Here is a 13513-nt window from a genome sequence, read left to right as displayed (position 1 = left end):
CTAGAAAAAAACTTGAGCAACTCAGAATTGTTGTTTTAGTTGCTAATTTCAATCAATACCATGTGTGAGGATTGAGTCATTTAGGAAGTTGTACACATTTTTACGACACATATATACATATATACATACATATATACATATGTTAATTGACCACTCCCCATGGAGGCTTTTCATGGACAATTCCCACCCACAAACCACCCCAGGGAAGGACATCCTTCACATAGTTATCTCGTGCATGGGAAATTAACGTCTCCTACCCCTAACCCTGCAGGAGATGGGACCTCCATTTATTCGTCCCTATCCGAGAAGACTAGAGTATTTAACCATTTCTTAATAGAAAGGTAGCATATTCTTCTCGCTTGTTTTAAGACCTTGAATGTTGGTCCGGCCGGGGCTCGAACCCTCGACCTCCTGCACAACAGTCCAGCGCTCTATCCATTGAGCTAACTGGGAGGCGGTTTTTTATGGTCTGAAGTCATAGTGAAACAAACACTGTGCCCTCTCATTTTCTTGTTTAAAATATGCTTCTTTGACCCCCCCCCCCCCCCCCCCTGGTTGCCCCTGTAGTAAACTTTGAGATTTTCCTGTCAATCTCCGAAAAAATGAATGTCAAAAGACAAGTGTTGTGGTCTGTGGTACATTAAGTCATGTTATTTTGCACAAATTGTCCTTTTTATGTAAAACTATATACTAAAATAAACCAAAACTTCATATTTGAATTAAAAATTTTACCTAGGGGCCTTCTTGATAATATCCTCAAATTTTTTTGGTGATGTTTTTCCCCTCCAGTATTTCAAACATTATAGAAGAGCATGAGGAGCAGCAAGAAAAAGCAAAGAATCAAGCAAGGGCTCCAACTTCAAATAAACCAGCTGCGCAGAACAGTAGAGGAGATATGTCAGGTTTGTTAGGATCTGGAACGGCAACAAATGATGTGGATTTCTCATTTGGAGGACCGGTTGCTGACGAGGGAGGTATGTTTATGTTTATTTTTGAGTACTTTTTGATAGCACTATTTAATAATTATTTGCCGAAGGCGAATATTGTTGAATAATCCCGAGATGAAGTAGAGGGGATTGTTCGACAATATTCACTGAACCTGAGGCGAATAATTGTTTTAGTATAATTTCAGAGCTGAACAAAAGAGAAATTTCTAAAATCATAACATTTTAGTAACATCTATTAACATTTTATTTTAACATTTTATATAAACCGCATGGAGCAGTTTATATAGCGTCATGTAAGGAACCGCTTGACCAATGAGATTGCTGGAAACTCTTTGCTCAGCTCTGAAATTATACTAATTGATGACATGAGACCAGAATCAGCATGTTTTTTTCAATAATTTTTGGAGTGTCTCAAAACTTGATTTAGATTCTTAAAACTCGGTCCTCACTTTTTGAAACTCTTAAACTCAAGCCTGGAAACTTGATTCAGAATTGATTTCCAATTTTTCAAAACTTAGTCAGTGGTCATTTATGATAAAATGCTTGTTGACTGAGTTAGGCTGGGCCATATGAGAAAATATTTAGCTCTCATTCAGGGCGCAAGAACCTCGCTGCACTGGGTCTGTATGTCATGACCTTATAAGCCAAATATTTCCTCGCCCAGCCCTCACAGTCAGTCAACAAGTACATATTTTACAACACATGTTGCTGGGCTACAATATAGTGGACTACAAGAGCTGGAATCTACATTGGTTAGGGTTATTGTGTTCTGTTCCTGGGCAAAACACTACTCTCACAGTGCATTTCTTCATTCAGTAGTATAATTGGCTACTGGAAAAGAAACCTCACAAAAAATGGGTGGTAACTTGGGATATGGGGGAGTATCTTATTTGGAGGAGTAAGTAATTATTACTCCCACTGGCACCCCACAGAAAATGTATTACTAAATGGTATTGTTGCTGTAGCCTGTATGTACAATCTCACCCTATGCCAATTTTTTTCTCACTTACTTGCTAATTTTTAATTTTGGTTTTCCATCCCAGGTAGTCTTCCATGTAGACTTTGAGCATTCCCTTTTTTTTCAGCAAAGTCTGTCGCATGAGTCAAAAATATCAGCGGAGAAAAATTGACGTTGATGTGCGGCAGGAATGCCTCACTCATTCTGACTGTGCAGCTCCCATGGCGCATCAATGTCATTTTTTTTGCTGATTTCTGGGACCTGTGCAACAAACTTCACCGAAACAAGGGAACTGCTCATAGTCTATCTTCCATGTAGTTGTTTATTGGGATATTACACAATCAAACAGAGCTTTAAGCTTTCCTTATCAATATTATTCATAACTTGTATTTGATGTTGTAAACCTTACTATAAAGTTTCCTTTTGATGTAGGATACAACAGCACCTCAGCAAAGGAAGAGGATTCTGTCAGTCAGTAAGTATAATCTAAATTTATGGAGCCAATTTAAGGGTTTTTAGGAAGCAGAGAAGGAGGAAAATAGTGGTGACAGGGCTCGAATTTAACTTTTGGATCACTAACCCTTCAGTTTAGTAGACATCTTTTTTACTAACAAATTATCAAGTTTGGTATCCAAGCTCACAAGTTACGATATCTCAAATATTGAACATTTTGATAATAATGACTAGGACAAATTAAAGAGTAGCTGAAATTGCATGGTGACCTTAAAAACGCTGACAATTATGTACCTATTTTATTTCCCTTTTGTTTACCATGATTAGTCAAGAACAGTACATCTACAGCACATTCTCTAAAAAGAGCTTAAATAAGTTGATTAAACAGCTTGAGTATTCTAAGTATTCCTCTGAGAGTCGGATAAACGTGCTCTTTGTCCTGAGGTCTACCAATGTTTAAATATGTAAGAAAATTCTACTAATCATGTCAGGTTAGTTAGACACATTTTTATTAACCCAAGGTTGAAAATGACTAACCATTGGTTAACGGGTTACCGTTAATTGCAAGCCCTGCTTGAGTAACAAGAAAATAGTCCCCATGTCTGAGAAACAATAGTGCAAGTTATTGAAATTTAGCACAAGAATTCTGCCCAGTATCCAGAGAATTCTCTGGCCTCCAGTGAACAATTTACTTGACTGTACACCTCAAGGCTCATATTTTTCTGGCAAAGGTCAAGTAATCTGTTCAGACCTATTTTTGTCCGAACACAACCCAACATCCTTAAGGTCATTTCTCAATAATTCCCAACCCCCCCCCTCCCCCTTATAAAATAAGTGTGTTTACTACAGGTTTTATTGTACAATGCATAAAAAATGATAAAGCGGTATTTAAACCCTGAACTTCTCTCGCAGTTTAATTCATATTTACATGGATTGCGTATACAACCAAACAAAATGTCTGGGCCAACACTGGAGTTGACCAAACAAAACCTATTTTTGAGTGAACATCATCCATTGACTGGCAGTTACTTCAAGCACTGCAACTGATTTTGCTCACATCCTTTTTAAGTCTATGATTTATCTATTCATTGAGAGATAAACTTGGTGATGATTTAAAGATAAAAATCAGTGGTGCAGTTTATTTTTGATGATGAATCTTTAACCAAGTGTTAATTATTAATAGCGATTGATTGACAGAGTAATTTATCTCGGAACAGAATTCAGGCAATACTGTTAATCAGGACAGGACAGAATTTACGGAAATTTTCTTGCATATGGTTAAAATCAAGAAAGCAATCATGTTTTTTTTAAAAGTAGATGTATATGCCTTATATACTAATTTGCACCATTTCAACCCATAATTGACGGCGAGTAAAAAAATTCATTGTGATAATTGAATAACTATGTGTGGTTGTAGTTTGATGAAAAATGGTAGACTAGGAATTTTAAGCTTACTTGGAAAGAGAAACAAAATTAAAATAGTTTGACTTATATGCTAATGTGTACTTTCTTTATGATGAAGCAAGTCAAATATAATATAATATATTAATGTGGCAACAAGTAACTAAAGCTTGTGTAGGTGAAAATAACTGCCAGTTATATATAATTATGCTTACATGGAGAAAACTTAAAACAAGGAAACACCTGCTGTGAAAGGCTGCTCTGTTTAATATATGCAAGAATGAGTAATGAGCATCATAAACTTAACGTTGTAAACCAGAATCATAGTGGAAAGGGTTTTTTTTGTTAGGATGTTGCTCTAAGCAGGTGAATCAGGTAAAACAATGCTATAATTTGGATACATCAACAAAGTTGAAATGGTAAATTAGCCACCGTAATGATTACAAAAGCTGACGTTTCGAGCGTTAGCCCTTCGTCGGAGCGTTAGCCCTTCGTTTCGTCGCTCCGACGAAGGGCTAACGCTCAAAACGTCAGCTTTTGTAATCATTACGGTGGCTAATTTACCATTTCAACTTTGTTGATATATCCAAATTATTTCGTTACTCCGACCGACGCAGCCCCAAACAGTTTCTTTCGAAACTATCAGCCTTAAAACAATGCTATATCAACTGCTAGTGTATAGTTTATAATCCATCGTGTCATTATAAAGTCCTTTGTTGTTCAGAAACTGGTGTTTAGCTTCAAAATATCTTTCATTATACACCTTTTTTCCAGCTGGTGATTTTTTGTGAAGTGAATTTGTTGTTGAATTTATGTTGTGTTTCGCAAAAAGTTGACCACTAGAAGTTTTTCAACTACTGAATGTAGTGATAACATGTGATTATAAAGTATTACACCCGAGCTACCTTCAATTTAGCTAAACTGGATTCCATTTTGTGGCCATCAGCATTATTTTCATCTCTTCAACACATGCTATTGCAACTGTATTCGGTCCAATTTCACGTGTAAAAGTTTTTCTATTAAGATTACTTCCCACCTTCGCGAGTGTCCTTCGGGAAAAAATTCGTACGCGCGCTAGTTTCAAGAAAACTATAACATAGTATACATCAAAAGAAAGCTTAATAAATGCAGTTTAGGTTAAAAATGTAATTTAGGAGATTTTTTCAATTAGGGAGTGTTAGGAGCCGGTAAGGCGTGAAACTACCGAGGGTCCTATTGAATTTATCGGGTATCGGATCCCGCAGAACGAGCAAAATGGCTGCACAGTCTTATTCACAAGGCATCAATCAACAGAAGTGTGTCTGGCTTTTCCGATATTCTGATTGGTTGTCTAGATATCTGCATCTTAAGTTAGAGTAAGACAACATCTTAAGTTAGAGTAGCGTAAAATATGCGAAAAGTGCTGCGTAAATGGACCCAACGTGAAAAATATTTCAAATATCAAAATTTTCTGTCACACTTTCCTTCGTCATTATCCCTGGAATGATTTGGCGAAATTTCACGAAAATCGGTCAAATCTACACACCCTATAAATTCGCTCAAAATGGATGTATTCCTCTTTTAAAAATCAAATGCGAGATTTTAGCTCCTAAAGGTTTGTAGACAACTAGCGCCACACCAAGAGATTATCTCGCCTCCTGAAACCACGAACCAATGGGAAGACGGGACCTCCTGGCGTCAATGACAATGCATCAAGATTTTCCCTGGAAAAGTATCGCATAGCAGTCACGTTTTTTTATCTCGCTCTGTTGAACGTTGAGTAGTGGGCAAAATTGGCAAAGAAAAAACTCACGGCATTAAAGGAAAAGCTGGAGAAACTGGTGAAAAGCAAAACAGCGAATCGATAGACAGCTCAAGTGATACCCTTACCGCTGAAATGAGTTCTCTCGGGGAGGTTTATTCATAATTTCATACGATTCGAAGCGATTGCCATGAGAACAGATTTTCCACCAGCAGAGAACTTTCGTGTGTGAATTTTGGGCTCATCCTCGGTGTAAAAACCTGTGAAGCTCACGAGTGACGTAAAACAAAGACAACGAAACATTATGAACAATAGCGTACAGCAAAACAATACCTCATGAAACAAAGAAAACCTCGTCAGGTTTTTACACTGAGGATGATCCCGAATTTTGTCTGGTGCGCGATGTAAACTAAATATGCAAATTACATGAAATTGCCGTGAGTATTCCTCCAGGGGGTTCGCCCCGTTACGAGATGATGACACCCTCGTGATTTATTAACTTTTATTTGAAAGTAAATTTTCCTAAATAAGTCGGACGCTTTTTGAGATTTCGAATTTTTTTCTTTCGTAAACATTAGGTAAAATGTCTAGCTTCAATCTAATCAAATAAAAGAAAAACGATTTTCTCAGCCTCTGAAGATGGGAAGTAACCTTAAAATGCTAGAGAGGTCTAGAGACTTAAATCGAAAAAAATTTCTTCAGGAATTATCTTAGACATAAGTGTTGTTGCTTGTACAAATTATTTTGAAAATTGGATCTATCACCTACTACCCGTAGTTTGCTTTTTCAATGTATCGGGCCATACGCTACTGTGCGGTCTACTTGAATTTTAATTTTTTGCTAGGTATTCTGGACTTTCGTGCGTAAATGTCTTCGGTGATTCGCACGTTAGAGCACTTTTCGATGCGTGTCGTAAAACTAAAACCGAAGAATTCACAACGGCCAAATCAGAAGAAAGGAAAATATCTGAAAGAGCCAATTAGAAGTCAAAGTAAAAATAACCAATACACCTAAAGCGCGGGAAAATGCTGGTAATCAAGTCGTGATTGGTTTAGTTTTGAATTTGATTGGTTTAGAGAGTGGCGCGAGATTTTGAGGACCAATCACAGAACGAAGTAAAGCAAAACCAATGCAAACCCGGAATACTTTTGACACTCAATGAAGAGAATTACTCTTGTGAGCAAAAACGACTGAGTAGCAATTTCCAATTGACTCGATTTCCTTTTGACTTACTACGGTCATTTGAAGTCTTCCTGGGTGACGTGTTGGACACACAATAGAAACATAATGATTATCTTATCAGCCTACTTCTCTCGAATTGAGTCTGGATTTGGATTTTCTTAACTTTCGCTCAGCATTTATCCGGACCGCTTGTTGCGCGGGAAAACGCGGCTTGCCAAATCGCCATTTGGGCAAGTTTTGCATCTTATTGGTCGCAAGGGTACGCGAGTTCTTTGGACCAATCACAAAGCGGCATGAAGCAAAACCAATGCGAACTCGGATTAATTTCGACACTCAAGTAAACATTGCTGTAATAATTTTGTCTTGCAGCCACTCAGTAGGCGGAGGGGATTCATGGAGCTCGTCTGGTGACGATGACGACATGCCTGCATCAAGGGCAAAGGTAAACAGTTATTTTTTTTCGTTGGCTAACCCTCCGCTGAAATTTATTCGTCGTCTTCTCATCGGAGCATGGACCCTCCAAGTAAAGCAAGACCAGTGAAGTTTCAGATAACTTTCGACACTCGATTGGAAATTGCTCTAAGAAGTGATTGTGTGATTGTTTTTATGTTATTAGTCGGGATCAGGCAAGCCAAGTTTGTTGGCGGCTCTGAACAAGTCATCCAAACCAGTCACTCGGACAGCTTCAGATGTTTCCACTCAGAGTGCTAAATGTAAGTATGATCAGGGAGCAATTTCTCTTGAGAGGTACCCAAACATTTCCGCTGTTTTTGTTTGTCAGAATTTATTTTCCATCGGCGAGTAGGCAGAATTTGTTTGGTTCGTAGAAAATGTGGAAAATCAGGGAATTTAAAATATGATTTATCAGGCCACGGAAGTCGCAGAATTTTAGTATTGTGCATAAATGACTGATGTTTTTTATTATTATCAGTACTCCTGGTCTTAAAATAAGTGAGGAGAATTTGCTACCTTTCTATAATATCAAGAAATGGATAGATACTGTAGTCTTCTCGGATAAGGACGAATAAATGGAGGTCTCGTCTCCTGCAGGGTTAGGGGTAGGAGACGTTAATTTCCCACGCACGAGATTACTGTGTGGTGGATGTCCTCCCCTGGGTGGGATGGGTGGGTGTTGGCCCTGAAAAGCCCCTATGGGGAGTGGTCAATTAACCTATGTATGTATGTATGTATGTATGTATGTATGTTTTTCCTTTTTTTGCAATTTCTTTCTCCAGCAAATAGCAGAATTCCTGTGAAAACAAATGTTGCCAAATCAGAACCCATTCAAGGTGAGTTGAGCTCAAGTTAACATTTCTGAGTCATTAATGTTATTGTTTTGGTTTAATGTGTAAAACTACCCTGACACTCAGCATGCTTTTTGTTAGATACTGTATTTATTGATTGTCTAATATAATACACCGTGTATGTTAAAAAAAAAGTACGTATAAGTAAGCCATATCACAAATAAATGTTGTCGGCGTTCTTGTTGATTAGGTAATTGCTATTTTAGAATGAGAGGAAGTTTGATTTTACGATAGAATCCAAGCCTGCAGTACGTGACAACAACGCGCCGTCACGCATTCCTGTCAAGACAGGCGAGAACCAGTCTCCATCTCCAGCCAAGAAACCGCTGATGGCTGGAGCGAGTCCGACAAGCAGCCCCACCATTTCCCAACAGAGTACACCCACGAGGAGGAAATTACCAACGCCAGGGGGAGTAGGGCAAGTAGTGAAGGAGTCGCCTCAATTATTCCAGGCCACCCCGAAGGGAGTGACGGAGGAGCAAGACTCGGAGGTAATTAGGCATGATTCTGTAAAACGGTGCATTTTGATTGAGTGTCGTGAAACAAAAACCACAGTAATCACAACGGCCATCATGAATCCATTAGAACTCAAAGCAAAAAAAGGCGGGAAAACGCAGGTGACCAAGTCGCGATTGGTTTTTTCTTATGCATTTGATTGGTCGGGAGGATGGCGCGATGGCCCAAGCCTTGTGGACCAATCAGATAGCAAGCTAAACCAAAGCAAATATTAGTGATGGCGGGCGAATTGTTTACTCCTCGGTGATGCCTGTTTTATGGTGTTAGTCTTTGACTGGGTTTTGCAGTGCTTGACTTCGCTTCTCAATTTCAAACTTGAGAAGCGAAATTAGAATAAATAGAGGTTGTTGTTGTTGTTGTTGTTGTTAGAAAACTCATTCCATTGGTTGGTTTGGTGGGCGCGAAACGTCGAATGTTCACGTTTTCCTGCGTTTCTCCATCGGTTATACAGTAGTTTTCTCACGCTTAAACCAAGTTGCGTTCCCTCCCACGGTAGGCTCTTGCCTTAATTTTTCCTGCTCTTGACTTCCTCAAGCCGCAATTTAATGTTTTCCCGAAGCTAGCGAAATCTTTGAAATTTTGGGTGAAAGAGCAAGAGGTTGACTATCTCTTGTCATTGTGTTTTAGGGTGCAGTCTCTGATACAGACGTTCTCGCTGCGCTGAGTGGTGGAAATACAAAGGTTAGAAGGCTTTTCAGACTCAAAATACAAATAATTTATAAAAATACTAGCGATACTACGCACCCAAACGTCCAATAGAATATATATTTATATTGAATGGTGAAAGGATCTTGTCGTCACGAAAAATTAAGAAGATGATTAACGATAACATTTGGTTGATTTTCAGCTTTCAAAACCAGATACATCTGTGAGGCCATCAGTGAAACCAAGTGGTATGCACACTTTGCTTGAACGACTAATTTGCCAACTAACTCACTGACTGTCTAACTGATCAACGAACTTACTGACTGACTACATAATTTGCTTTCATCAGTTGAGTTGATTATGTAACTTGGCCTCCGTTAAGATTTTTAAAGCTGACCTTACGAGCGTTAACCCTTCCTCGTTCACTCTGACAAAGGTCTAACTCTCAGAACGTCTGCTTAGAAACTTATATTATAAATAAATTATAAATTATATTGGGTAGCCAACTTATATTATAAACTCAGTTGATGAATCCAAATTATCTTGTTATACAGTACCTTCCTACCGACGCAGCACACAAGTTTCTTTAGAAACTCAGTCATTCCCTTTATTCATTTGACTGACTGACTGAGTGATCGACTGACCGACCGACTGACTGAGTGACCGATTGACTGATTGACCGACTGTCTGAATGACTGACTGTCTGAGTGACTGACTGTCTGAGTGACTGACTGACTGAGTGATCGACTGACCGACCGACTGACTGACTGACTGACTGACTGATTGACCGACTGTCTAAATGACTGACTGTCTGAGTGACTGACTGTCTTAGTGACTGAGTGACCGATTGTCTGAGTGACTAACTGACTGAGTGACTGACTGACTGTCTGAGTGATTGACTGACTGAGTGACTGACTGTCTGAGTGACCGACTGTCTGATAGAATGACTGACTGAGTGACCGACAGGCTGACCGTTTGACCGGTTGGTTGGTTGATTGATTGACTGATTGACATCGATTGATTGACATATTGATTTTACATTTTACAAGGCGATCTTGACTTCAGCTTGTCATCGAGTGATGGAGAGGAGAATGATGGTGAAGATGTGTCCTTCAGCGAGCCTCCACTTGATGACGAGGACAATGAACCGCTGACCAGGCCCAGCTCTGGGTTTACGCCCTCACCTCAACCGCTGACATCGACTCGGAAACCAGAGGGAGATAGCGTGGGAATAGAAAAGAAAGAAAATGGTACGAAACAAGCAGCTATATAAACTTTACAAGAATCCTTTTCTTCACGCCTGTACTTCTGAGGATGCATTTTATTTTCAACACTTCCTCTAATTATTGAAAACCGAACTTATCAGCTCTTCTCGTTTATTTTTTTCTTAGCCACACCCAAGTTGAATTTAGATCTTGGCAGCCCGGTCAGCTCCGTCTCCGACCCCGACCTCAGTGGCATTTCGGACAACGAGCCTGCGAAGAAAGTCAGCGGTAAAAAGAGGGACAAACCGGAAGAACCTGTGAAACCTGCGGACGAAAGTCAAAGTGAAGGTGTAGCGAATTGATACATTTCTTACTTTATGTCGCTGGTGTGAAAAACGCGGGAGAAGTGTCATAATGCAAAAAGTTATCGCGCGTGAATATGTCGCAAAATTTGCTTTTAGTTTTAGCCGTGCATTTAACTTTTATCCTTAACTCTTTACGTTCTAACATCGACACGCATATTCTCCATACTGTTCTCTTCACATTTCCTTACAAGGAGAATTTGTTTAACAATCAACTAGCTAACTATTTATTTTTTCTCTCTTTTTGCAGAAGAGTCCGCCTGGGATAGCTCGGATGTGAGTGGATATTTATTCAGTGTTAAATTGTTTATTCCATCCTTCGTTGGCTGTTGAGCTGTGGGTCAAACACTAATGTGTGACATTCAAATTAAAGCTTTTTAGCAGTACTTTCCATAGATAACTGGAGGTTTCGCCCCCTTCCAAGTACGGTTTAAACCACCTTGGCGAGTTTGCCCCTTAAACTAAATCAAGTTTGCCTTCACCTTTACTAGTTCGCCCATAAAATTTATTCTGGTTTCGTTGTAAAACTGATTGTTTTTCGAAACATATCATGATTTAGACAAAAAATGATTACGTTCTGTGGTAAGGAAACGAGTCAAAATAATTTCTTTTAAGGGGAGGGTGGGGCGAACTGGTAAAGGTGGGGATTTACTTTTTGGGCGAACTCACAAAGGGCGAACTTGGAATGGGGTGATATCACCATACAGCCTTTTATAAGTTACTGTTTATTATGCTGTATAAAGTGGTTCTTAAGTTGTTACATGTATGGATGAAACGCTAATTTGTTACCATTCAGATGTAAACTATAGCGATGTATTTTCATGGATTGTTGTTTGTTTTAGTGTACAAAGTCCTGATGTATTTTAAATCTGTTAATTAAACCCTAGAGTGTTACCATACAATGCAAGGTGCGAAGTATTTATCTACTGTCTATCTTCGTCCCTTTTGTTACAAGTTTTTTTACTTTCCCCCGCTTTCTTTTGTTATTCCTTCGCTTCTTCCTTGTGACCAAGCGTTTTTGTTCTCTAAACAGAACAATCTACAGAGCACTGCTGTGCAAATGTAGTTTTACTTTGTAAATGCCTCTTTCCTGAGATAGACTTGTAACTTCGTTTATTTTCTTCGCTTTTTCGAAGGATCTTCTTCCATCTGATGGTCCCGATACCACAAGGGGCAGTAGCTTGTTTGGTACGAGAAGCTCTCCGCCTACAAAGACTGCGGGTGAGAACAAACCTCAGAAAAAGGTAGCCGCTTCCCCGCGTGACACTGATGCAAACGACAGCGATTCCGAAGTCACGGAATCAGAGGGTGAGTGGGAGAAAGAGAGAGCGTTGGAAAAAGCGAAAGAAAAGGAAAGACAGGAACAGGAAGCATTGGAAAGAGAGAAAGAAAAGCAGAGAATGTTGCAATGGGAGAAGGAACGAAAAGAGAGAGAAGAAGCTCTCGCTAGAGAACTGCAGGCAGAGTTGGAAATGGAAATGGAGATGGAAAGGAAAGAAAGGGAAGAGGAGGAAAGGCGGAAAAAGGAAGAGGAGGAAGAAGAGAATGAGAGGAAGAGGAAAGAAGAAGAAGAAGAAGAAGAAGAAGAAAATGAGAGGAAGCGAAGAGAGGAGGAAGAAAATGAGAGGAGGCGCAGAGAAGAAGAGAAACGCCGGAGGGAAAGGGAAGAAGAGGAAGCAAGATTAAGAAGAGAAAAGGAGGAAGAGGCAAGAAGACGCGAGAGGGAAAAAGAAGAGAAACTAGAACGTGAACTGCTGCGGAAGGAAGAAGAAAAACGGCAGCTACAGCTGCAACAAGAAGAGGAACGTCGGAAGCGAGAGGAAGAAGTGCAGAGGATTAAAGAACAGAATGAGCAAGATATGCGTATGTTCGAATTACAAAAAGAACAGGAACTTGAGAGGCAAATGCGACTCAAAGAGGAAGAGATGGAACGGCAGAAGAGAGAGTACGAGGAGAGGTTGAAAAGGGAAAGGACTGCTTTGGAGGAACAGCGCTCTAAAGAAGCCGAAGACCGTCTTCACAAGCAAAGAACTGCAGACGAAGAAGCTGAAGTTCTGCTTCAAGCTTATCGTCGAAAACAGGAAGAATTGTTGGAAAAAGAAAGATTATTTGAGGAAGAAATGATTCGGCGTGAGAGGGAGCTGGAGGAGAGAAAGAAGAAAGATGAACTGGAAAGAATTGCTTCGCAGGATATGGTGACTGTGGTGCAGAAGGATTCATCGTATTCCGCTGCTCCTCTAGGTGGCAGCTTGGAGCAGTCCAAGGAGTTGGAAGAACTGGAGGAGTGGAAGCGGATGTACGAGATGAATGTAGAACAGGAGAAAACGGCTCTGGAAGACGCTGTCCGCAAGAGGAGGGAAGAAGAGCAGAAGGCCGCGGAAGCTGCAGAGAAGCTGCGTCAAATACAGCAAGAAGAGGAATTGAAGCGGATCGAGGGGGCGCTGCGTCATAGGCGGCAGGGCGAGGAGGTGAAGGAAGCAGAGAGTAAACTGAAGAGGCTGGAAGTAGAAGAACAGGCTGTCCAGACTAAGAAAGGTTAGTTTTAGTTAAACCCTTTGCCCCCTGAAAAGTGTAGGCTTTTTTTCCCTACTGTTCTCTATACTTTTCCTAAGGCGCTGACAAGGAGAATTTGTTTAACAATCAAGAGCTTCTTTAGTTGGTGATCATTATCTTTTTTCTCGTCACCTTTGTGTGTGATTCAGGGGTGATACTGTAAGGAGAAATTAGATGCTAGTCTCTCTCATGGTTTAAAGAGTTGAAGAGCTGTTGCCTAGAACGAGGAGGTGTAAACATTCATGC

General features: G+C 39.9%; 1 protein-coding gene across 4 annotated transcripts in view; it reads left to right on the top strand.

Moving 5' to 3' along the window:
* The window catches only part of LOC111340889 (uncharacterized), a 57134-nt gene that overhangs the window by 4911 nt on the left and 38710 nt on the right, over positions 1 to 13513 (top strand). For 3 of the 4 annotated variants that reach the window (XM_088761717.1, XM_088761716.1, XM_088761715.1), the window contains exons 6-17: positions 790 to 974; positions 2338 to 2380; positions 7052 to 7124; positions 7299 to 7395; positions 7918 to 7971; positions 8221 to 8477; positions 9130 to 9183; positions 9350 to 9395; positions 10197 to 10397; positions 10539 to 10700; positions 10965 to 10990; positions 11851 to 13249. In XM_088761717.1, coding sequence (XP_088617843.1) covers positions 790 to 974; positions 2338 to 2380; positions 7052 to 7124; positions 7299 to 7395; positions 7918 to 7971; positions 8221 to 8477; positions 9130 to 9183; positions 9350 to 9395; positions 10197 to 10397; positions 10539 to 10700; positions 10965 to 10990; positions 11851 to 13249 — 2597 coding nt within the window. Of the gene's footprint in view, positions 1 to 789; positions 975 to 2337; positions 2381 to 4041; positions 4135 to 7051; positions 7125 to 7298; positions 7396 to 7917; positions 7972 to 8220; positions 8478 to 9129; positions 9184 to 9349; positions 9396 to 10196; positions 10398 to 10538; positions 10701 to 10964; positions 10991 to 11850; positions 13250 to 13513 lie in introns of those variants that run through there. The other variant, XM_088761718.1, reaches the window with a different exon arrangement.

Source organism: Stylophora pistillata, chromosome 5, assembly GCF_964205215.1.
Source record: "Stylophora pistillata chromosome 5, jaStyPist1.2, whole genome shotgun sequence".
NCBI classification, from domain to species: domain Eukaryota; kingdom Metazoa; phylum Cnidaria; class Anthozoa; order Scleractinia; family Pocilloporidae; genus Stylophora; species Stylophora pistillata.
This window is presented reverse-complemented; position numbering and strand designations above follow the sequence as displayed.